Here is a 26,319-nt window from a genome sequence, read left to right on the forward strand (position 1 = left end):
CTTTCTTTTCCCTATTTCTCACCAAAGCATCCCTCATCAGAACAATTTGAAAGTGTCAAACGGACAAGTTACCTGGATACATGCTGAGGGTTCATTTGTCCAAATTGAGTAGCCACCAACTAAATATATTCTGCCATTGTGTACAGCCACTCCAGATTCATTCTGGCCTGATAAAGAGAAAAATAAACCATGAATTTTGTTAGCTTATTATTAAACATCAGAACGCCTTTACAGCACACTTCCACCCATCTAATGCTGTGACAGCCTCAGTTAATTTTAACATGACATGCACAAGAGGACTAGATTTTTCTGCAAATGCAATGCATGTTTGTCCCGCCATTTTTAAAAAGTGTCTTCTGGATGGAATTTTGCATGCCACTATGTTTGATAAGGTTAGGTATACCATATAAGGTGCAAGGCACTGTAGTGGTCATTAAGACAGAACTCTCTTTTAGAGGAAGAGGAAAAAAGTTCCAAATCAAGCTCAACTTGTGATTTAATGGGTTAATAGGGTTTAGCGGCCACTTCCCCCATCTACTCCATCTCCAATCTTCCCTGAGTCTTTTCCATCCCTCTGGTGTTATTGGATGGGCAGCCAGGGCTCAGGACCCTAGGGTAGATTTATGAGAACTGGTTTAATGTCAAGGCTCCAACTAAGGAACCCAAGCAAATCAGAACTCTGAAACTAGGATCCTTTCTCAAAAGTTGTCTTTATTGAGTACTTATTAGCACAGTTTCAAAGGAAAACTAATTCTAAATCTTTCCCGCAGTTTTAGTATAATTAAACTAAAAAATAACCCCATCCCCAAATGTCACAGATCACATTGGGTTAATTGCGTTCTCCAGGCACTCCTTTCCCAACGTTATCTGTTGACAGTAGAGATGACCTTGGTTCTCATGAGAAGGCTCTCTGTTTTGTCTGGAAAGGCATTTCAACCTCCTTCCCCATTTCCCCTTCTGTATGGCAACTGAGGAATGGAAAAATGGCTGCTGCCAGGTTCAGTTCAAAGTTGACTCCAAAATGATCTTGAAATGCTTTATCACTGCCACCTCCATAGATGTTGTAGATGTCATTTCAGCTTCACAATCTAGCCAATAACCCTGATACTTCCTGCTATCTCTCTAATTATTGACCAGGTCTAGCCTTGCATAGCATTTCGATGTCAGTCAAAGATTGGGCGGGTTGTTTGTTTTTGTAATATACGTCTCCAGTTAAAAATAGGATTTCTCCTACAGGTTGGACACATTCTGCTAAGAACACTTGCCTGTCAACATGCTGAAGTGACACCGGGTCCACTGGTCAGCATCTATGCTGTAGGAGTCTATGTGGCGGACAAGAATTCTGTCATTGTTGTAATCTAGATCATTGCCCCCTAAAACATAGAGTTTCCTTTGAACAGCAGCCATGGAATGGTAGACCCTCCTCTGCAACATGGGGCTGCGGCTTAGCCATTTATTCTGCAAAAGCAGACAAAAGAAAACTTTACACACAATGAACATTTTAGGTGTGTTGATTTCCCATTCACCAGTCCGCTGAAACACTCTCATAACACCTGCTATCCAAATATATCTTGCATAAAACCTCATCATTTATTTTAAGGAAATGAAACAAATAATAATAGTATGCCTTTTTGTTTGTAGCATAATCACTGAAAAATGCAAGTTTAATGAAATTCCATCCAGGGCGGGGAAAAAGACCAATTTTCTATTATTTCTAAGATATTTTATCATTTTGATGTGTAGCAAATATTTAAGGCCATCATGAAAACTATTTTGAGCTGTTTGAAACATTGCTAAGTGGTGAGTGTCAAAGAGCAGAAGTCAGAAAACAATTGTCCGATGTAGCCCTTCCAAACGTATAGCTATCCATTAAACTGTGCAGCACCTGATTGGGAGAAATTAATATTTGCATTTACAGTGCATTCCCTTGACACAGGACTATAGACACCATCTGCTTTGCAAAGCCTGCCTGCATCCCCTGATTATATTTTAGCTTCCTTCACAGCAGTGACTGCCAGGTAAGCCGCCAAGCACTGCAAAGGCAAAGAAGTGGGGGTGGGGGTGGGGGCGCTGGTGGGGTCATTCCTAATAAGTCAGCGTGTGAATACTAATCAGCAGTGGAGAAGCAGAGGTCACCCCAGCCTGCCTGTTGGCAGGTAGCGATGTGCTCGGTGGCAGATGGTAGACATTATCAGCACACCACAAAGGCCTTGTGCAGAAACAGGCACAAGCACCCAACGAGATAGAGTTATTGAGATTCTGTGCAAGACGCAGGCAGATGTGAGGGGCTTCGAGTGCCCACCATACAATCTGCCAGCAGATTTTTTTTTAAAATAAAAAGGTATGTGTGTAAAACCATGAAATAACCCACGCTGTAAGAATGCTAGTCCGAACTTGCTGCCTTTTCATTGTTGGTGCAGACTGTGGGGATGAAATTTGGGAGCAGCCAAAATGGGGCAGCCCCTGGGAGTGTTTGGCAAGCCGGGCAGGGAAAAAGGACACAGGGAAAAGGGGAACATTTGACTTTTTAAGGTTTAAACACAGACTTTATTCAGAGCAGGGGCAACATTTACCATATGAGCAAGTCTTTTCATACAAAGTAAGCCTTCTGGCTGAACTTGTCCAATTGAGGCCAAAGGGCTCAGTTCAGCAGTAGAAATGCTTCAGAGGTGGGTTCCTACCAATTCGCACCTATTCGGTAGAACCAGTTCGTCAAATCTACCGAACCGGTTAGAAGAGGTTCCACCAGTGGACCCAGAAAGCAGGCCACACCTTCAGAAGAGGTTCCAAAAAATTTTGAAACCCACCACTGGAGCATTATTCAAATTTTGGGGAAGTGGAGATCCTGACACAGTATAAAAAGGCTAAATGAAATCTGAGTAGTATTTTTATTGCATTTCCTTCCTATCAAGAATATATTTTTTCCTAAAATCTTCTGCTATTGTTTTTTGTACGCCAACAAAGAGCAACAAATGCAATGCAATGTATTTGGGCATTGGGATATAAACAACATATGAATCTTCCCACACTAAATGGAAAGAAAAATCTGCAAAGATTTAAACCTGGGTGAAAAGCAAATAAATGTCTTAGTAATACCACACTTTGAATATGGCATCCAGTTTTGGTTGCCAGGGTGTAAATATGATGTTGGGACACTAGAAAGAGTGCAGAGAAAAGTATCAAAGCTGATTAGGGGACTGGAGGCTGAAACATATAACAAATGGTTGCTGGAATTGGGTATGTCTGGTTTAAGGAAAAGAAGAACAAGGGGAGATATGATAGCAATGATCCAATATCTAAGGGACTTCCACAAAGGAGATGGGGTCAAGCTATTCTCCAAAGCACCTAAGACAGGACAAGAAACAATGGATGGAAACTAATCAAGGAGAGAATAACCTAATGAAAAATTTCCTGTCAGTTAGAGGAATTAATCAGTGGATTAATTTTCTCCAGAAGTTGTGAATGATCCAATACTAATAGTTGAAATTTTGAATAGTTCGGAGAACCAGCAAATAGGCTGGCCCCACCCCCACTACCTCCCATCCTCCCAGCTGTTCTTCTTTTGTTGCCCTGAACAGGAGAAGGGAGGTGGAAAGCAGGCTAGTGGGATGGGGAGGGAATGGGGATTTTGCAGTACCCTTTCCCTGCCATGCCCACAAAGCCACACTCCAAAGCCACACCATGCCCACAAAGCCACGCCCACAGAACCGGTAGTAAAAAAAATTGAAACCCACCACTGAAATGCTTGCTATAATAGGACAAAGATTCCGTCTCAGGAATTCCATGTATAAATTCTCAAAGATGCTGGGTAGGGCCTATAAAGGATGCTAATCTCAGGCGAAATCTTATATTTACAACCACTGATAAAGAATATGATTCTTTCAGCAGACAAGGACAGACAGCACTTGGCTGCAGAGAGATTCTGCACAATTAAATAATACACCTTCCCTTGCCACCTCATTGAAGTACATGGAACATGAGGTCAGCGTGAGAGAGAGAAAAGATGTGTGTCTTTTTGCCTTTGGGCTCTCACATGCATTCACACAAACTACGGCGCAGAAGTTATTGGAGAAGCAGAGCTTGACTAACAGAATGAATATAAGCTTACCTGGGCTGGATCATACACCATTAGCCTGTTCTGATACTGCGCCGTGTTTGTCACTCCTCCTGTAACAAACATTCATAGTATTACACAAACATTAAACCCAGTTGGGAAGGGTTCATGGGAAATTATTTACTAGTAAGAAAGCATGCTAATGTAGAAAAGAAAATGGCTGAGTTCAGAAGTCTTTCCAGCCTATTTATTCTTCTATTTATAAGTTAATAATATACTGGTGCGGATTTGATTGGATCAAATCATTGCCAGGTAAAACAAGATAAATATTTTAAAATCTAAGAATATGGTCAGCTGGTGCATTTTGTGGGGAGGGGAGGGGAGGAGAATATGTGTGTATGCTGTGGAAGAATCTCTTATATAAGCTAACTCTCAAAAAAAATATGCAGTATTTTGTTCCTAATTTGTAATGGTAAAAAAACCTTAAAAATCTTTTTAAGGTTTAAGATTTATTACATGTACCATATTTACTTGTGGATAAGCCAAAACTTTAGATGCCAAAATAAATGGAAACAAGGAGTTCATCATCTCCATGAATATATTCAATAGATTTCCCTATTAGTATTAATAGATTAGCTTTTTTAAATACCTACATACCCTGTAAATACTCATAGATAACCTTAACCATTGGCAAATCTCCCTTCAAATTTCCAACCAAAATAGCAGGAAAAATGTACCTCCCTTAAAAGGTAACAGTAAAGGTTCACTTGCATATATGTGCTAGTCATTCGCAAAGCGCCAGCACTGTCCGAAGGAGTCTCCGTGGTCATGTGGCCGGCATGACTAAATGCCAAAGGCACACGGAACAATGTTGCCTTCCCACCAAAGTGGTCCCTATTTTTCGACTTGCATTTTTTTACATGCTTTTGAACTGCTAGTTGGCAGAAACTGGGACGAGTAACAGGAGCTCACTCCGTTACGCGGCACTAGGGATTTGAACTGCCGACCTTTCTGATCGACAAGCTCAGCGTCTTAGCCACTAAGCCACTGCTTCCCTGTCCCTCCCTTAGACAAGCCAATTGTGAAAATTAAAGCATGAAAATTTTATGGGTTGGTTTATTCATGAGTGGTGCATTTTTAAAGATTTTTTATTGTTAAAAATGCAATGGTTGATTTATATGTGGGCGAGTTTATACACGAACATGTGTGTGTGTGTGTGTGTGTGTGTGTGTGTGTGTGTGTGTTATATTTGTGCTGATAAATAAATAAAGGGAGACTATTATAGATCTATTTCAAGCTATTTAGCTCTCATCAGCTAGCCATACCCTTACTGGGATTCGAACCTGTGGTGTATTGCATCTTAGGCAGACGTCTTAGCCATTAAGCCACAGGCCCTCCTCCTTATCAGCTGAAGCCAGGGAGGAAGGTATATATTTAGTGTCACAACCTCTGGTATGCCCCAATTATGGGAGGAAGCTAACTGCTTCCATTATCTGTCAATCGGCTCGTCACTTAGCTTAATGGCTAAGACGTCTACCTAAGATGCAATACACCACAGGTTCGAATCCCAGTAAGGGTATGGCTAGCTGATGAGAGCTAAATAGCTTGAAATAGATCTATACTAGTCTCCCTTTATTTATTTATCAGCACAAATATAACACTGTATGTATGTATGTATGTATGTATGTATGTATGTATGTATGTATGTATGTATGTATGTATGAAACTATATCAACTATTAACTGATCAGTCAATCCCTAACAACAATTACTTTTCCATTATTGTTCTGTGATGCCACAAAATGTTAATGAGTAAATTGCTAAAATAAAGGTCACTTCCAGAATATTGACAATCTAGGTTGTTTAAGAGAACCATAACTTTTTCTGTATTACCTCTCTCATCCATCACAAATAAGCATTACTATACTTGAAAATTAATTCACTCTGGTGTTAGAAACATATCACCTTTCAAATAAAGGAATACAGTACACCATAGTATAGTTAAAGTCTATTTTAACACTTCAAGCAAGGTGATGGGAAGAGTGGAGGAAACATTAAAAAGAAGTCAGTCAAAACCAATGATCAGCTTTTAATAAGAAAACATGAAGGGAAGCAAAGAGATATTTCTTGGTAAAACTTAGGATGTGGGGAAGAGATTAAACTAGGTACAACTATTGGATAAATTGTGGCATTCCTATTTGTTGTTTCAGCAGAAGCCATGAATTCAAGCCACATTTTAGATGGCACATCAGTTCCCCCAGTAGTCCCATCCCACCTAGAGTAACAGATGGAACATTATGGTACCAGAAAGTTTCCATAAATCCACTTTGCTGGAATTGAGTATAGTCAATTTCACTCAACCAGTCTCTCATTGGCTTTAAGTGCTCATCAAGACTTATACTATATTGCCTATATGACTTTAACTAAGCTCAGTGTCTTAGCCACTAAGCCACCGCTTCCCTGTCCCTCCCTTAGACAAGCCAATTGTGAAAATTAAAGCATGAAAATTTTATGGGTTGGTTTATTCATGGGTGGTGCATTTTTCAAGGTTTTTTATTATTGTTAAAAATGCAATGGTTGATTTATATGTAGGCGAGTTTATACACGAATATATATATAGCAATATTAAACTATATCAACTATTAAGACTTATACTATATTGCCTATATGACTTTAACTAAAAGTGAATATGTCTAACTAATCTAAAGCTGGTAACTATCACCATAATTCTGAAACACGGTGGCACAGTGGTTAGAGTGCAGTACTGCTGGCTACTTCTGCAGACTGCCGGCTGACTGCAATTTGGCAGTTCAAATCTCACCAGGCTGAAGGTTGATTCAGCCTTCCAACCTTCCAAGGTTGGTAAAATGAGGACCCAGATTGTTGGGGGCAATATGCTGACTCTGTAAAGCCTCTGAAAGGGCTGTAAAGCATTGTAAAGTGGTATATGTCTAAGTGCTATTGTTATAATGACAATACCTGATCCCAAACTGAATGATGATCTCTCCTATCAGAATAACAGAGCTAAAAGTTCTTCTAGTCAAAGCCTCTGCACAAGCAGGAGACCCTATACCATTCTGGACAAATGGCTGTCCAATCTCTTCTTAAAAACCTGCAGTGATGTAGCATCCAAAACTTCTGAAGACAATCCCACTGGTTAATTGTTCTCACTATCAGGAAATTAGGACTCTACGTTCCCTCTCACATAGTGATGGGTTCCTACCGGTTCGGACCGGTTTGGCCAAACAGGTAGTGATTTGGTGGCCTGGGTCACTGGAACCGGCAGTGACCCAGGCCTGCCATGCCCCCGAACCAGTTCTCCAGTTCAGCTTGTTTTTCAGTTCTGGTCTCACAGTTACTGCTATTGAACCAGGTTGCACTTATTCTATAACTATACATTTGGTTTTCCTTTCTTAAGTGTAAAACTTTACTTTTCTTACAACTGAATTTCATTTTATTTGATAGGGCCCAGTTTCAAATCTGTCCAGAGCCTTCTGGATCTGAAGTCTATTTTCTGAGGTGTTGGCTATTCCTGTCAGCTTGGTGTCATCTGCAAATTTGATTTATTTCCCTTCTATTCCCCCATCTAAATCATTTATGAAGATATTGAAGAGTACTGGGCCTTAGACAGAACCTTGGGGTACCACACTGTTACTTCCCTCCATTTAGCTGTAGTTCCATTAAGAACTATAGGTTGAGTGCAGTTTGTCAGTCAGTTGTGAATTCATTTGATGGTGATGATGTCTATCCCACACTTTTCTAACTTACTAAGAAGTAGGTTGTGGTGAACTTTGTCAAATGCCTTACTGAAATCCAATATACTAGGTCCACAGCATTTTGCTGGTCTACAAATTTGTCAAAGAATGAAATAAGATTTGTTTGGCAGTTTCATGTAGATTTTAAATAAAATGGGGAAGGGACTAAGTTTTGAAACACCCCACACAGAAGTGCAGGTTTTTAACATCTTCCAAATCTCACTGCACGAGTGACCAATGCAATTTCCACTTCATTGTCAAACCTGAAACCTATATTTGAAGTCTGTAAAACTTCTAAGATGGTTAGATCAAGGAATGGATATTTAAAAAGCACACACTGTATTGCCTACTTAAAATCATTTGGCAAGAATCCCTCCACCAAAAATCCCTCTACCACCTCCTGATCCCACATGAAATCATGTTCTTTCTGGCTGCACAAATCATTCATAAGGGAAAGGATCTAAGTTGTAAGTGGCTGAGATGATCCTCAGGAAAATTAAGTATTAAGGGCTCAAAAGAAACTCACAAGATCTCGGTCACCTCATATAAGATTTGGCCAATGTAATATCCAGTTCAGAATAAAAATGAGTTATTTTTCTCCTCAAAATACCTAACCAATTACTTACAAATGCCAGCAAGGGGATCTTCTGATGTCCCCAAATTTTGTCAAACATGGTCTCAGACAAGTTTAATAAACCAATACTGCTCTAATATATGCATTTCACTCGTTACCTTTTTAGTGTATAAGAGAGCAATTGTCATTCTACTCTCAGTCATGAGTACAATTTTAAAAAAACTCATGTTAACGTTTCTCCATAAATACCTGTGGTCTTACTATTTTCCAATACACCCAAAGCACATATGACTTCCTTATTGCCAGTTATTCCCCCCACCCCCAACTTGGACACTAACATTTATAGCATTATTTCCATTCAGCTCTGATAAATCACTCTCATTCCTTTACTAATCTCTACAATCCACTTCTGCCATTCCCCCACTTCAATTTCATTTTAAATAATTTCATTATTATTGCTTCCATTCACTCTGCAAGAGGCTCACTACTTGCTCCTTTTCATCCAGTTCCAAAACATGTTTTTTTTATTATTTCCTCAAAACTGCTTTGCATACTCTCTGCCCTTTTTAATCTTTGCAGCTTTTTTTAATTCTACACAACTCATGTTTCCTTTGTCCTAATTTTTGCAGCAATCATTATCTTACAGATATCATCCACAGTTTATTTCACTTCATCATTGCACTAAGCATCCTTCCTCATGCTTCTCATTAGCATAACAGAGACATCTGTGGCATTCTGTAACATAAGTCTTTTTATTCTGTTCAAAGCAGCTTCCAAAACTTTCTTTTCTTACATCCATTCTTTATCCATTCCATTGAGAGGTTAATATGTTCTCTAATACTTTCTCAGACTTTGTATAGTTACAGTGTACTTTCACTGTAATTTGTTTTCTTTTTCATCACCCCTTATCCTACACAAAATCCGCCTTACATCATAAAGAATTAACCAATTATGCTTCTAAGATTTATATCCATTGTTTTGTTTAAGCTACAGGTAGTCCTTGGCTTACGACCGCAATTGAACCAAAAAATTCTGTTGTTTATTAAGTGAATTTTGCCCCATTTACGACCTTTCTTGCCACAGTTGTTAAGTGCATCACCACAATTGATAAGTTAGCAAAATGGTTGTTAAGTAAATTTGGCTTCTCCACTGACTTTGCTTGTCAAAAGGTTGCATGACCTTAGGACATAGCAATGGTCATAAGTAAGAATCAGTTGTCAAGCAACTGAATTTTGATCACATGATCATGGGGATGATATCCTAGTTCCCTAAAAATAAGACCTCCCCGGATCATAAGCCAATCGGGCTTTTGAGTGCATGTGCTAAAATAAGCCCTCCCCAAAAAATAAGCCCTCCCTGAAAATATTGCAACACAGCAGCAGCCATGAGGTGACTACACTTGCCGCGTCCTGCATCTCAAAAAGGCCAAGTGCTTATTTCGGGGGTCAAAAGAAAATAAGACCCTGTCTTATTTTCGGGAAAACATGGTACAAAGGTCGTAAGTGTGAAAAAAGTCATAAGTCACTTTCAAGTGCCATTGTAACTTTGAATGGTCACTAAATGAACTGTTGTAAATCAAAGACTATGCATTAAAATGAATCTTCTAAGCAAATATCCCTGAGTAGCCATTCTGAGTCACCTTCACCTTGGGTACCTGAATGGCCCCTTCTTGTTTTTTGTGCTCTTTTCTCATAATTATCCATCAATTTATCTCACATAATGGAGTAGCTGTTTGTCAAAGATGACATTCCTTCAGAATGATATGCTATTTTTCCTTTAAAAAATCTTATTTTTCATTATCATCATATTCGCTGAAGCATTACTCAAGGCTAGAGCGTTAGCTAGCAATCTAGAAAAGCCAGTTTCTGTCTGGCACATTTATTCCTTTCATCCACAATCAAATATACAGATCCACAGTTATACTTGTATTTCATCAATCCTGCTACAGTTCTCTCTTAGTGTCACAAATGTAGAAGATGTCTTGTGTTTTGATTTCATCCTATAATCTGGACTCTTTATTATTTATTCCCATATTTAAAGTTGCAAAGTTCAAAATTTGCCATGGGATCACCAAATGGGCTCACAGAAACTCATCTCAACTGTCAACTGAGGCTTTCCCACAACGTTTTTAGTTTAAAAAAGAAGGAATAAATAGATTTAGTAGCCTAAATCATACCTGCATCATATGCAAAATTCCTTTACTATAATAAAGGCAGTATGAATTAATTCTGGCACATTTCGGCCACTGTGCCACAAATATAATAAAAATAACAGTTTTACTCCAAATATAGTCTACTATGTAAGATCACGATATCTAGAGACAATCCTGCAAGCCAATACATGCAGTAAACTGGCATTCAGGATATATTGGGACTATAGATTCCTAAATTCTTAGGAAACATCGCCATTAGCCACACAGGTTGAGAATTCTAGGAATTTGTGTCCCAATATAGCAGCTCATAAAAATTCAATATAAAGATGGTTAAAAGATCGGCAAGCACAATGAAATTATAGACAGGACAAAAATTACTGCTATTGGTTGAAATAGAGATATTGGTGTGTCTATGTGTGTATGGGGGGAGGGGACAGGCATAGGGCCAGAAAAGCTGGAAGACAAGTAACTGCAGAGACATGAGCAAAGGGTACATCACATTTTAAACTAAGATTAAAAATTAGGCTCTACATTTTCTTAAAACAAGGAATGAAAATTTTCAGGAATGAAAATTATGCAAATCCCAGTTGTGCTTTTGTAAAAAGCATAATTGTCGGACTGGGTGCCGTTAAGATATTTGCTTTGGAGTATATGGTTATACATTTATTTATAATTGGAACACTCTTGTTCTGCAGGTTTTGTTTTTTTTCACATACCACATGCATGCCTAAAACCGATACTTATTTAGCATCCTTTTAAAAAAAATCTAGCAAAATGAGATGCTATGGATTTGCATACAGATTTGACTACACAAAATAGGAGTGAAATGAATAGCACACTCTATGTGTTTTAATCCCCCACCCATTAGATCAAATACCCTTGCCTGCAGCAGAATCCCTGGCTTTGAAAGTCATCAAGCTGATTTGTCTGCTCGCAAGCTAGGCTGCCACATGCTGCTACATTGCCCCCTGCAATCACTGCATTTGCAGAGAGACATCCCATGCCTTCCCTGCCAACAAGTATATTTAATAGATTGGTAGTCTTGCTTTCTGCTGCTTCTGCTCCTTCGGTCTCCCTCCACCCTCTCTCCCTGGGAGGATAATATGCATCTTAGCCGTTTTCTACAGATTTGTCTGACATTTGTGTTACAATTTCCTATCAGCACCCATTTTCAATACTTAGCTTTATCCTAAATGCTGCAGCAAAAGTTGTTTTATTTTTAATGTTCCAGGTTTTTTTTTTTCAAAAAATGAGAAATTCAATTTCTTCTGTTCATATTTAGCAAGCTTAAAATGACCTTTTGGATGGCCAAACTTGTAGAATACTATAGGCCACAGCAAATGAAAATAAAATGAAAGAAGGGAGGGAGAGAGGGAGGGAGGGAGGGAGGGAGGGAGGAAGGAAGGAAGGAAGGAAGGAAGGAAGGAAGGAAGGAAGGAAGGAAGGAAGGAAGGAAGGATGGAAGATAAGTAGTAAATAGAAAATGTATAAATTGTATCAGCAAAAGAAGCACTTTCCCATTGTAAGCTGGGACAATAAAAAGAGCAATTGCTTTAATTTCTTCATGCAATTTTCTGAAAGAAAGAAAGGGAATAATGATATGATATCAAGATACTTTTAAAAATAAACTCCATAACAGGTGAGCTGCAAAGAGGACGTTCTCTGCTACTGTTCCTGCCCTGTAGAACAGGGGTCCGCAAACCCCAGGCCGCAGCCCACTACCAGGTTGTAGTCTATTTGGAATTAGACCGCAAGAGTGGCTGGCCGGATCACAGAACACACAGGTCAACTTGTATGAGCTGCGGGCCAACAGGCACTCACAAGTGTGTGTGTGCCAGTCTGCCGCTTACACAAGCGTTGCAAGCACACATACACGGGCCCATTGCTTGCGCTGCCCAGTTCCCCTCTTCCTCCCCCTGGTCAGGCTGCAAAGATTGCTATAGAATATGCTCTTGTCTCCTGGCCTTTGAAGATGGCTCAGAAGCCTAGGATGTTCAATGTCTAAGGTCCACCTCCCGTCTTTTAAATTATTTAGATTTCTACCATTCTTGTGAGTAATGTTCTTTTTATATATTTTTTACACATTTAACTATACACTGCCCAGAGCTGCTCTGAGAGAAAGATGGGCAGTTCCCAAATTTGACAAATACATAAAAATAATTTGTAACTCTCCAAATACTACAGCAGAGAAATGTATCCAAATATGATTGTACATTGTATATGCTACAAAGGACAACTTTCTTGTAACTAAGAGTGGCATTATTATTGTTGTTGTTGTTGTTGGTTGTACAACCAGTCGGATGTTTAGACTGGGTGTGGCATTTTTATCCACCTATCAAGTCCTTCCCAAGGACCTGGGATAGACAGATATAGTTGTTTGATGGTGTTGAAAGTTATCATCACAGAATATAAGCTGGAGAGACATGGACTGTCCTTAGTTTTTGGTTCAATCTACTTTGGCTGTTGGGGGGAGGGAATGAAGATCTCTGTATAGGTTACTATGAGCCCTTCAAGGAAAGCCAGATATAAATCTTAACAATTAACATGAATTATCGGAAGGTGAGGTATTGAACTTAAATGGATGCCTTACCTCATGGTTTGATGCCCATTTCTAAGCCTCATAAGAAATAAAAAAGGAGCTCAAAGCTTTGGCTCTACCTCTAACCTAAAGTAGCTCTGAGGATTGCGAAAAGACGCTGGGGAACCCTAATTCATACATCTAGCGTATTAGCTATCCAGTCCAATTTTAAATTATCTCCAAATATGGTAAGCATTGCTCCTACCACTTCATCCAGATCATTAAGAAAAAAAGTTGAAGAGGGCCATATAGTACAAGGGTGTCAAACTTGCAGTGCCACATTGCCATCACATGACGTATCATGTCTTTTCTCCCCTTTGCTAAAATGGGGGGGGGGAGTGAGTGACGCATCCGGGCCGTGGGCCGCGGGTTTGACACCCGATATAGTATATTCAACACTTTCCTGAAGTTTGATGAGAAAATATTGAGCTTTTTACTGAGTAGAGTTTTCAAGTAAGAAATAGATTCACCAAAGAGATGCCATCCAGCCCATACTGAACTACTTTGTTTTGCTGAAATTAAGTTACAGTATATGGTACAAATGCCTACAATTTCCAATAAGGAAGTGCCCAATTAAAAAAAAACTGACTTCAACTAAGTACTACATTGAAAAACAACCACTAAACATTTAGAAAACAATCTATTCTGGACTCTTCCTAACTGATGTCAAACTCATTGCTCTATAGCTTTCCAGATTCTCGTTTTTTAGTGCTTCATGAAGGTCAAAGATGGCTAGAGATTCAGTCAAGCTATCAGCAAGTCCTTTTAATATTCGAGAATTTCACCTTCTTGAGAAACCTGCTATGTCTCCTTTCAATTTCAGAAAATCATTTTTAATGATAAAGGAGATATTCCCACATATTGCGTACTATTTGAAATTCCCATGATACCTTTCAACATGATAACGATTCCCATTTCTCCTTTTTTGAATGAATATTGACAAAGTAGGAGGTTCCCTGTGGGAATAAAGAGGTCAGCCTTGTCCCAGAAATAAGCAAGCCTCCAAAACAGATTTGGATAGCCACAAAGTATTGTGTCAGTTCTATTTCTCTAGATTGCATTGGAGAAAAAAAATCTCTATGGCATAAATCAGAGACTTGGTAACCTAGAACCTGTTTAGCGAATATTGCTCCCTAGATGTTTCACTCTACAATTAAGTCAGCAAATGAGGATCCAGATTGTTGGGGGCAATATGCTGATTCTGTAAAGCACTGTGAAGCAGTACATAAGTTTAAGTGCTATTGCTATTGAAAATCACTTTGAGCTATAATTTGAAAGAGAATTTCTATATATTATTGGTATTTAACACCTAAAATTGTCAAAGATATAAAACAATAGTGTGTCAAACACGTTGGAAATTTAATCATTCCGAAGGCACTTTTAATCGCCTCTGGTGTACATATAAGGAGGCTAAGAGTTACTTGAATCAAATACATTTGATACGTTTAAAATTCAGGGAATTTTTAAAACAAAAGTACAATTGCAATCAGAGATTTTACTTTTAGGTTTAACTAAGCAGTTAGAGAAAAATATGGGACTTTGTTTCTAAACATTATAACTACGGTGAGATTTTTGTAATGCCCAGCGCTGAAAAGTCTTACAGATTCTCACAATGATGGGTGGTGAAGTTAATGAAATTGATTGAGATGGTGAAATTAGCTATCTTGATTAAGGTAATTTTTTGTCTAACTTTGCTTCTAGATGGTAAACACTTTGGGATTATTTTGCTGGAAATACACGCACACACACAGAGTATATTGATTTTAGGATTTGATACAGGGTCATAAAAGAAAGTTTTAGGAATGTTTATGATTATAGAAATACTGGGTATGATTAAATTAAAGTTAATAAATGTTTTATTTGTAATCATAATGAAGAAAGTTAGAAGCTTCACTTTATTTTTGTTTTGCTTTTAATCCTTTGCATCTTCCCTTCCCCCATCTTTTTCCTACTTAATAATTTTTGCTTGTATATTTTGTTTTTATAGAAACAAAATCCTTCGGGATTGGGCGGCATACAAATCTATTAAAACTTAAACTTAATATATATTTAAAAAAGGAAGATTCAGTGCTGACACAGTTTTTTATTCTTAACTATTCATAAAGGGAAAATTTTTGTATAGGATTTATTTATTCCACCTCTTATTTAAGAGTTCACAATGGCATCTGCTGCAGTCCCTCCTTTTCCTCCTATGTTCCCTAGGACACAAACCTTGAGGTAGAGATGAAAAAGAGTGACTGTCCCACATTCACCCAGTGTGTTTTCATGGCTAAGATTGTGTCCCTTATTCTAGTCTAACATTTTAACCACCATACCATAGTAGCTATTTAATTACGCTAGGTATCAATTCTTTTTTTAAAAAACTGAAGAGATAAAGGTTTCCCTTATACTTTAAGAGACTCCACTGAAAATAGTGGAAAAAATAGTCCTGTAGCATTGCCAAAACAATAGACAATGGATTGTTGAAAATAATCTTCTAGAGAATGGTAGAAAGGAGAAGTGATATTGTGACAGTTTTCTGGCTTTTGTCCAGGAGGGAGATAACAAGGTTTTAAGATGCATTAAAAAAAACCATCCATCCATCCATCCACCAACCCACCCATCCAGAAAATAAAAAACCAGATAATAAACACAAATATTAATATCCTGGGAACATTTAATAAGTGACAGACATTAAAACAAAACATAGAAATTTTGTCTGTTCTGAAGTTCTCTGATAAGCAATAGATCATTTGATCAATATGCGACTTAAGATAAAGAAGCATTGGTACATGCTTCTGCTCATATTCCCAATTAGAAAAACACTGATGCTCCAAGCCAATAAAAACAATGAAAATAAATAAATACACATTAGCAGGGCATGGAAAGTCAAACTGTTTAAAGCATACTGCTGAATGCTTCTTGGGGGGGGGGGGGCAATAGCTAGAGGAAATGAAGAACACTTGTAGGCTTTCTCAAGCATCTGGTTACCCAACATGCTTTATCTGCTATTGCTATTATGACAACTAAGTAGATTCCCACAAGCAGAAAGCAGCAGTACTTCTTGCTGCTGCCTCCGACAACTGAAAATGGGGGGAGGGTAAATATTATGTAAACGAGGGAAAGAAAAGGTAAGGAAAACATGTAGTGTTAAATCAAGAAGGCCTGGTCTGTAATATGACTATATTGGAGGCCATTTGTATGCCAGGAGGACTGATGGATCAGTTAAGAGCTTAGATTACACAGGCTTACTGGGTCTTCTAAATATAGCATCAAGAAATTATAGAATAAAATGCCCTCTAGTTATTGCTGTTTAAAAGAGGCCTTTGCTATTGTATAAAATGACATAAAGTGACTATTGGTGTTGTAGAAGTCTTGGGAAGATTAGGAAATTTTTCAGTTGAATTATCTCAAATTGAACTTGGCATACAATATTTGAATTGAGCCAATTCAACTCAAAGTAAATCCCTACCAACCCCCTCCCCGTAAGAAATACTCTTGCTTAGTAGCCTTTTAAAAACTTTCATTTAATCATACTGCTCCTGGTTTTGTCTGCAATCTTTCTTTTTCTTTAGGTAAATGGAAGATCTTGTTGTCCTTTTTAAAGTTTGATCAACATAGGTGCTTTCCTTTCTTTAAGTAGTAGCTGTCTTAGACCATACTGCATCAATCCAGATAGATTACTGAATATATATTTTTTAATGATATGGATGGACTACATGGCTGTTTTATTTAAATACTTCACATTTTAAGCATATAGTATGGCTTTCTTTGGGAGAAATCTGGGTCAAAATTTGTACTCACCACGTGGATAACTACTGAGAGCAATGCTGACATACTCCTGTTGCCATTCTACACTATAAAAAGGGAGGGGCATGTTCTATGTTTGTGTAGTTTACAACCTCTACTATTCTCTGATAAGAAACAATCTATATATTTAATCATCACCACCTTACACAAGAAAGCTTCAAAATTCTTTGAGGGTAAAAGAGGGTGGACAGTCTTCAAATTTTCACAGGAGTTCTAATTTAAATCATTCAATCAGTTACCTTTTTACGGATTACAAGGGTTCTGTCCATTCTGTTTCTATTCAATATTTCCAAAATGTGCAAAATCTTCCTTTTTGAAAATAGGACACTTATTCCTAGATTCAGTACTCTTCTCCCCTATATTAATTAATTGATTTTCATTACCTTATTCTCATTTTACAGTTTTAAATAGTAGCAAATGCAATTGTTCTTTTGAATTGTTCATAGTCTGGTGGCTTACTACTACTACTACTACTACTACTAATAATAATAATAATAATAATAATAATAATAATAATAATAATAATTTATTGTTAATTTATTATTATTTATTGCCATGAAGACCCAATCTGTAACTGTAGAAGATCACTGACAGACAACTATTATTTGCTTAAGTTTCATGCCTTAAAAATGTTACTTCAACTAAGATAGGTGTACTGAATCCAACAATTTTGTGAAAAAAGAATCAGAGTGCATTTATTGGCATCAAGAGATAAGGATACATACATCTTCCTCTTAATGGGCCAATACAAATATGTTTAAAATAAATTGCTGGGGACACTTCTATTTAAATTGTAATTGCTTTGTTCAGCAGACACTGCACTTTCATTATCCCTGTATACAATTCTCTGGCCATACAACTCCTCTCCTTTGTGCTGAATACCTATTGCTGAGTATCTGTAGCTCAGAAATATTATACCACCTGCCCTTTGTATTAAAACTCAATTTCCAGCAAACAAAAGGAAACCTTTCTAAGGCATGTGCCCCAAACGAATGCCACTGATACAAACATGTTTTGTCATGCTTTTCGTCTTCAAAGTTGCGGGTGAAACATTTTCTACCTGATATCCAAAGAAGACCATCCACAACACATCCCGCATGACAGGAAAGGGACCTGTCAAAGGACAGAACAAAAGTCCATTTGTTCTTCTTAGGGCAGTATCGTTCAACAGTTGGCAAAACTTGACGTAGCTCGTTTCTGCCTCCCACAGCATAGAGAAATTCATCCACAGCCCCAAGTACAAAATGCTCCCTGCAATTCTTCATCGGAGCTATTTCTGCCCAGGAATTATTACGGGGATCATATCTACAAGCAGTCCGTACTGCACATGTGCGGCCAGTGGCTTGTTCAACTTCACCGCCTGCTACAAAGAGGAAATCTCCCATTACAGCCACGCAGTGGTGGCTTCTTCCCACTGGCATGGAAGCCAGCTCACTCCAGTTTGCAATCCCTGCAATGTGAACATTTTCTTGGTCCACAGGATTGAAGTATCGCAGCTCTTTAACTCTGCATATTTCCCGTTTTTTTCCACCTATGATGTAAAGAGTGTCTGACTGGAAGCGAGGTTTCGTCCTTCTGGTCTGCCAAATTGGCTGTGCATAGATACTTTGATGATAGACCAAAGCCTCATTGATCAGTGCTGTTGCCGTTTCACTAGTTTGAACAAGAGGGTGTGAGAGAGCAACTGTATGCAGTGTATCCTCATCCATAAGCCCAAATCGAACGTACTGTAGAAGTTCATCCATGTACTGATATCGGCAGTTGTGTTCTAGCCATCTCACAGCTAGCTAGAAGGGAGGAAAAACATTTTTAAAAAATGAACTTATCTACATTATTCACAATTCGGTGTGAGAAATACATATTTGAATTATTCAACTTATCAACAAAAAATTATACTCCCAAATTTAATCTTGCTGCATATATAAAAACATCCCTTCATCTCCCCTAAAATAATGATGAATCTGTGTAGAATTAATGTATGATAACAGGGCTGTCTTGTCTTAGCAAACATTAAAAATAATGGGTGCCCTGCATAAACAAGAAGAAACAACGCATGACAACATGGGAGTTTTCCTATGATGTCTAATATACATTATATCTATAAATCTTAATAAAATGACTAAATGACTAAAAAATGACTAAATCAATTGACCAGAGCAGTCTTCTCCAATTTGGATCTGTATTTGAAAGTTCTCAAAAGTGTCCAATGTTGATGTCCACTGAGCATTATGGGAGTTATTATCTCATCATTTTTGGATGCCACCAGATTGGAGAAGGATTCTCTGGCAGATGTACCCATTATTCACGGTCACTGAGTGTTTTAGGGATTATAGTTCCAATTTATTTGAACAACACAAAAGTGGGGAAAGCTGTGGGAAAGCAAGATAAAAAAATGTCAAGAGCCCACATCTCTATTGAGATATATACCTATCTATTGAAGTATAGGGTCTCCTGCTTGAGCAGGGGATTGGACTAGTAGATCTCCAAGGTGCCTTCCAACTCTATTATTCTATGTTCTATTGACCATATGATATATAAGATCTTTATTCATTCTTGATGATTTTATATTCTCTTCTTTTTGGGGTGGAGTCGTTGTTAATGCATGTACGTAACTTTTGAACTCTTAATTGACAGTTAACCAAAAGGCACACCACTGAAGTATACCGTACAAAGCATGTTACAAAAATCAAAATGAACACAACAACAATGATGAACTAGGTGCAATAAATTATTTGAGTGCTAGCAATCATAGGTAGTAGAATGAAGCACACTCAGGATTTGTTTTCTAGATGCAGTGCTCTGCTGGACATGTGATAGTGCCACATAGCAGTGATAACTATGGCTGTATGATAATAATGTACTGGACAATATTTGAATTTGAAATACCCAACTGAAATCAATGGGGAAAAATCCACTGGGATTTGTTCCACTGATTCCAATGTGAATGAAGAACTGTATTAAGGGGTCTGGAGGCATGCTACACTACTCTCAACAGAGCTGAAGCTCTATATTGAATAACCAATCCCTCAAAAACCAAGTAGTAACATCTGGAACCAGCTGAAGCCTCCAAACCATTTTACAGAGCAGCACCGCTAATAGAAATGAGTCTCTCAGTTTCCTATTTTTTGCACCTGAAGCTCTGTTGGAGACCTACGTGATGAGAACAAAAAGGCATGCTTTAATAAAGTTTTTTTTTCCCCATGTAGCAAGATCTTTATTGTTTTTTGTTTGATTCTGCTCCCCCCTGGAATACATATATTCATTTTTAATAATAATTATTAGCCTCTCTGAATGGGACATATGATCAGATGGACAGAACTTCTCCCTCTCTCCCTCCCACCCGAGTCTCACCACTAAAGAGTTGGAGGGGGGGAGAAATAATGTGCCTTGCGGGAGCAATCATGTGAAAACTTTTCTTTTTTTAACTGCCATCCCTGTTTTCGTATTACAGATACAAGTCTACCACCTCACAAACAGCCCTGGCAATATTCCGTGAAACATACTACTATTTAAAGCAAAATAACTTCCACAATAATTTTTGACATTCTTATTCTACAACATGAAACAAAAAGCAAAAATAAGACTATGCCAGACACAGATGATAAACACTCTTGGAAGCGGGGGGGGGGATTAAAAGGAGGAGGAGGGAAGCAGGATTGCACTAGATCCGCTGTGGCTTTAAGTACAATTCACGGGGCCAATGAAGGGAAGCAAGGAAATAAAAATAAAAATAAATTAAGAGAGCAGAGGAAGCCACAGTGAAGGTCAGGGAGTGAAAGAACTTCCTCAGGGCACAGAATAAATTAAATCCCAAAGAGAAAAAAAAGTGATTTCCAGAGTGCAAGGCACAAACTCAAAATGACAATGATTGGCAGCCAAACTATATCCATGCAATATCGAAGGCTGCACGTTCTCATTTACCACGGTGTAGCCAGCAAGCGCCCATTAAACATCCGTCTGATGCCCAAATTAACCTTCTTGGCAAACTGAAAGAGGCACAAACTATCATAATCAACCTTTCATTATCACAGCAGCCTCTAGTTAAAGGGTCAGAATAATTGTGCCATCAGAGCCCTGATTGTTTTCAATCAACAGACGGCTGGAGTGACAGCTCCGTGATGGAGTAGTTTGATGAAACCGCACCAGGCCTAATCAGAGCAGATGAAAGGAAGGCATGATTGGTGCAAATGAACAGTCGTGCCTCTCTTTTTCATTTACAATCTGAAATTACTCTTAAATTTACAGGTTTTCCCCCCACCCACCCCCTCCTCCTCGAGTACCTCAGAAAGAATATTTGACTTATTATGAGTTCTGACAGTGCAGAGTTATAAAAACACAGGTAGGATTCTGCCTCCTCCCCTTGCTCCAAGTGCAGACTTTAAGTGTGCGTTCAGCATAATTTCAGCAAAACCCAGTCACAAGATAACTGACTTCCAGTGACCTCACCTTTCCATGTTGCCTGATTAACTGGGCAGGTCATTCTAGCCAACAGTTTTCACAATGTCAGGAAAGTTTGGAAAATAGAAAGGGAGGAATAGCAACCACAATGAATGTGCAAAAAGCTCTGCAAAACATTTTCTTCAATGGTAAATGTATTGCCATTCTCAGTTTTAAAATGATACATTTATGATGTTTTCTCTCTTTGGTGGTGGTGGTGGTGGTGGTGGTGGTGAATCGAAGCCAAGAACATTTCTGGAATTTAATACGGGGAGGGGGGGGGAAGAGGTTTTTCTTGGAGCTGCTGATTTCAGAACTATGTTCTTACTTAATCTATTATAAATTAAAGCTAACAACTGATACTCTTAATTATGAGGAAAGGGGAACAGAATATTCCAGGCGTTGCTAACTCACCCCATATTCCTACACTTTCTCAGCTAGCTTTGCATAATTCTACCACATTGTTTTTGGAGATTCTAGTAACTATTAAAATAAAACTGCCAAAGGCAACCTCATTTTATCACTGAACAAAGTAGGTGTTTTAAGTGGAAAACTGCAAGACACCTTTATGTTCTTGAGCTGCATCACATACATCTAACCAATCGTATTTCCCCACAGCACATCAGCATTCAGGACACTGCAGCAAAACAAGAGGCTTAGCAGAGGAGATTAACTTGTATCTGAAGAAAGGCAAAGCAGAGAAAGAAGGCTGAAGCTAATTCAAAGAGCTTCATATTTCATAAATTCACTTCCAGTTTGTACCTACCTGGCAAACTGAATTTATTTCCCTGTCCTTTTACATGCACCTACCTTTAATTGTAGCTACAGCAATATTAGTGTGCCCCGGGGCTTATTAACTATTGGCAGATATGTAAATGTAGCAATGTTAAGTGGACATGGTCCAGTCTAATTTAAATATGCTTGAGTCCCATTAGTTTCCATTAAGTGTGCAATTCACTCTTTCCCACTGAAATCAATGGGACTTAAAGATGCTTAAAGGAAATTATTGTGTAGCATGTTAAAAAAACATTCCCATGATCAAAGATGCTTAACAGATCACTGACTTACAGCAGAGACAGCAATAGCAATAAGCAGCTGTATCTGGCTGAAGAGCAGAAGATCTTCCTTCAGCAGTATTACTGACCTGCTTTGTTTCTAAAGCAGTCATTATTATTGTATTTCATGTACCAATCTTTTGAGATTCTGGCAGTGATCAGCAGCTGTAGTGTTATGTGAAAGACTACATAATACAGCGAAGCTATAATACCATGAAACATTTTGTTTCAAGTCTGACTTGTGTTCTATATTTAAAAGCATTCTGTGACGTGACTGTTCATGTTCTTCACCTCTCCAAGCTAAAAGTGAAGGGAAAAGTAACCAATGCTGTTTGGAGAACCAGCAACTTTTTACTTTACTTGTATATCCCCTGGGTCCTTCTTATTTTTTGCAAGGCAACAGAATTCTGGAAAGAAATATTGTAGAGTCTCAGAATTCTTGCGGGTCTGACAGTCTGTCCATCTCCCTACTCAGGAAGCTTCCTTTCAAATGAACAAATATAGAACAGATCAAGAGATGACATTAGTGTGGTTGGAGAAATCAACAAAAGACAAATTGAGTTCAAAAAGGTAGATCAGTCCATTTTAAAACCACCAAGTATGCTTATTTCTCAGACTTACTTCAGAAGCTTTTTGTGAGGTAAAAAAAATGGAATGAGCTCAACTTTTGCAGAAAGAAAAGGAGACAGAACACTACAACCAAGGGTGATTTTTCCTTCTCTAATCAGTTTCAAAAAGAACATAATCAAAGAGCTGACAGAAAATAATAGAGCACTTTATGAACTGCCCAGTCAAGGACTAAAGCTCAGCATCATAGGAGATTATGCAGCTATAATTACAGGGCTTTAATCTTCTAATCAGAAAGTTGCAATAGCCAATTGGGGATCCATTTTCCTTAAAATTTCAGCATACAACACTATAGTAAAATGTTCCTCTTGGTAGAAAAATATGTTCCTATGCTCTAAGGTTCTTATAACAGACTGCATTACAGTCCACAGTAAAAGGTTTTGAATAAGATTCTACAAAGGTAAAAGCTTTGTATCTCATCCCTGGGCTCATTCTTAAAGTTTGGCCAGAGTATTTGAAATTCATTTATTTATTCAGATGCCACTATTTTACAGCAGGAACCTGGACCGTGCCCATCTTGTTAGATCTTATCAGAAGGGCAAAAGTAATCTGAGACAAGTGAGCTCACAAATAAGCAGCATGTTGTACTGCACCTGGAATGTCAGGAGTAACCAGTACACTTTGCAAAGCAGTGAGGTTCCATGGGAAGGCTGAGGTATGACCATAACTGCTCATGTTACTGCATTCTAGACTAATGATATGAGTGGTCTGAAGGGCAGCTCCATGTTGAGCATGTTCAGGTAATAGAGATGAAAGGCGACTATGGCATGAGTGACACTGCGTAGGGCAACAATGGATGCAACTGGCATAAAAGGTGGATTTGTACAAAGGTTCTCTGAGCCCCAGATGTCACCTGTTCTTCAAGTAGTCTGGAGAACTTCCAAATTATGTCCCAGAGGTGCTTTTTCTAGAGACAACTGGACTTTCCTGTTTTTCTTTGAAAATCTTTTGCTTCCCATCCATGAAATTTTTTCAGCTCATCAAAGAAAAACCAGAAAGGCCAGTTGCCTCTTTAAAGGGCACTTTTGGGACAACCCTGACCTGGATGACTGGACTCCATGGACATTCCAAATTTGCATTAGGTCTGCTTGGAGCAGTGCAGTCTTATTTAGAAACTCTCTGATTCCAGATGGTTTCCCCCAACCCATAGCTCCTTGGCTGGTTTTGTTAGGATTGATCTTGAGTCAATCACCCCATCCAGAATGCAGGGAAAATAAACTCTCTTTGTGAGATGAGGGGCCAAATCTTGAAAAGGAGTCAATCTAATCAAGAGCTAAATTAAGCCACTATTGTTTGAAGCACATAAACTCCATCTCAAATTCTAAAAAATATTCCTTTTGAAATCAGGTCCTTTGATTTTAATGAATTTTTATTTACATGTATGTAGATTCAGAACCCCAGACCAAAGTGTAAAAGCGCGCTTTCTGTTTCTTTTTAGAAAGCCAAAGAAAGCATTTTTCTAGTTATTCTCTGATATTCAGCCTTGCCGGATAGAGGAAGCTCACCAATAGGGGACATTTCTGAATCCTGGCAATGATTCTACATTGACCATTCAAATATGGTAGTCACCTAAATAAACAAAACAGTGAATTTCAGCAATGCTTGGTTGATCTGTAAAACAGACAATAAAAATGAAAGGGGAGGCAGAATTTCTTTTAACTATCACATAGTTTTAAGGGTGTATGTGTTTAAAAAAAATATATAGAAAGAACTGGAAAGAATACCCTATTATGTAGCTTAAGTAAGAAAACACTGCTGAAATAATTCAGAAAGAAATCATTATAAAAGTTTCAAAACAATTTCATCTGTGAAAAAGGTTTAAGGGGATTGCATATATTGTATACATGCTCCCAAATTCATGAGACAAAACATTAAGTCCTATCAGTTTTAAGAAGTTACAAGAAATGGTACTTTGAGAGGTTAGATGTAACTAAATCCTAATGAAATCAAAGACTTTTAAAAATACCTTGAATATCTTATGTTCAAGCTGAGCTACTCTATTTTTTTCCTTCAATTCTGTAGAAAAAGAAGAGAGAGATCTCTAGAAGACCTATTCAAATGTAGTCACTGTGCTAAATATTATTAACTATGATACGTTTTAAAATTATAGGATTACTATCTAAAATCAGCAGAAGAACATAACAGATTATGTCAGAATCACCTAGAATCAATCGAAATACAAACTAGGAATGTATGTAGATCACATTTCTGGTGCAACCAGCCAAAATAAATTGAACATTATTTTGCTACCTCTAAAATAAAAATAGAAGTAAAGAATGTAGGCCTACCACAGAGTTACAAAATAAAGACATATTTTGAAAATAAGGATTTCACACTATGACATATTTGGATCTATTCTAAATTCAAAATAGCCAAACATATTGTTAACATACAAATCAAATTCAACTCTTGTCTTTTTAAGTTCCCATTTCCAAACTCATCATTCCCTGGAGCACTGTCCTTCAAATGAGCTGTCTAAACCAAAAGACAAAATGTTTTATGCCAATATATTCAATAAAGCAAGGAACAAGTGATCTAGGGTCCTTCCAAGTATTTTGGACTATAATTCCCACAATTCTGAACACCCACACAGGACGTCTTCATGTTTTGCCCCTCTGTCTTCCTACAAAACTACTGTGCTTCAGTCTTTTAATGTTGCTTGCTTGCTGTGCTGTTACCTCCTTTTATTTCACTCTCTTCCTAGCTGGTGATAATATACTTTCTATTCAACAAAGTCAAGAACTGTGAACAGCATAGCGTATTCTAAGAAAGTATAATTCCAACCAAGAAATGAGGAAGCAGAGGAGGGAGAAATGTCTTGCTCCCAAACCAGGCTTTCCTCGTCTAGGATGGTCTCTGAAGTATAGCTGTTAGATTGTGAGAATTGTTCTTTCCTTTTCTAAAATCACATCACACAAGCCACAAAGCATGGTTATAAGAGGAACTATTTTTACTACCTCAACCTCTGTGAATATAGTATAACGCCTTACTTTTCAATTGACATGTGTCTGAGCCACATAAATACCCCACATTTAACAGTTGTTGATAAAGATAAAAAGTCTGGATAGTGGATGCTGCTGTAATATCTGGAGACAGCAGAAGAGAAGACGAAGAAAGAGAGAAAATAACAAAATACAAAAACTGCAAATAGAAGTAGAACAACTGTGGCAAAAGAAAGCAAAGATACTATCAATTGTAATAGGCACCTTGGGTGCAATCCAAAAACTACTGAGATACCATTTGAATACTATGGCATTGACAAAATTACTATCAGTAAATTGCAAAAGGCAGCTCTACTT

The 26,319-nt window shown here is 38.0% G+C and overlaps 1 protein-coding gene across 4 annotated transcripts in view; it reads right to left on the reverse strand.

Moving 5' to 3' along the window:
- The window catches only part of KLHL32 (kelch like family member 32), an 84,082-nt gene that overhangs the window by 2,600 nt on the left and 55,163 nt on the right, over window positions 1-26,319 (reverse strand). For 3 of the 4 annotated variants that reach the window (XM_014070215.2, XM_014070214.2, XM_087718729.1), the window contains 4 exons: window positions 17,962-18,688; window positions 4,109-4,167; window positions 1,266-1,458; window positions 73-167 (listed from right to left, as the gene is read on the reverse strand). In XM_014070215.2, the coding sequence (XP_013925690.1) occupies window positions 73-167; window positions 1,266-1,458; window positions 4,109-4,167; window positions 17,962-18,688 (1,074 nt within the window). The remainder of the gene's footprint in view (window positions 1-72; window positions 168-1,265; window positions 1,459-4,108; window positions 4,168-17,961; window positions 18,689-26,319) is intronic. The other variant, XM_014070217.2, reaches the window with a different exon arrangement.

The sequence above is a fragment of the Thamnophis sirtalis genome, unplaced genomic scaffold, assembly GCF_051295495.1.
Source record: "Thamnophis sirtalis isolate CommonGarterSnake01/CBP01778 unplaced genomic scaffold, rThaSir2_p1.2 scaffold_6, whole genome shotgun sequence".
NCBI lineage: Eukaryota > Metazoa > Chordata > Lepidosauria > Squamata > Natricidae > Thamnophis > Thamnophis sirtalis.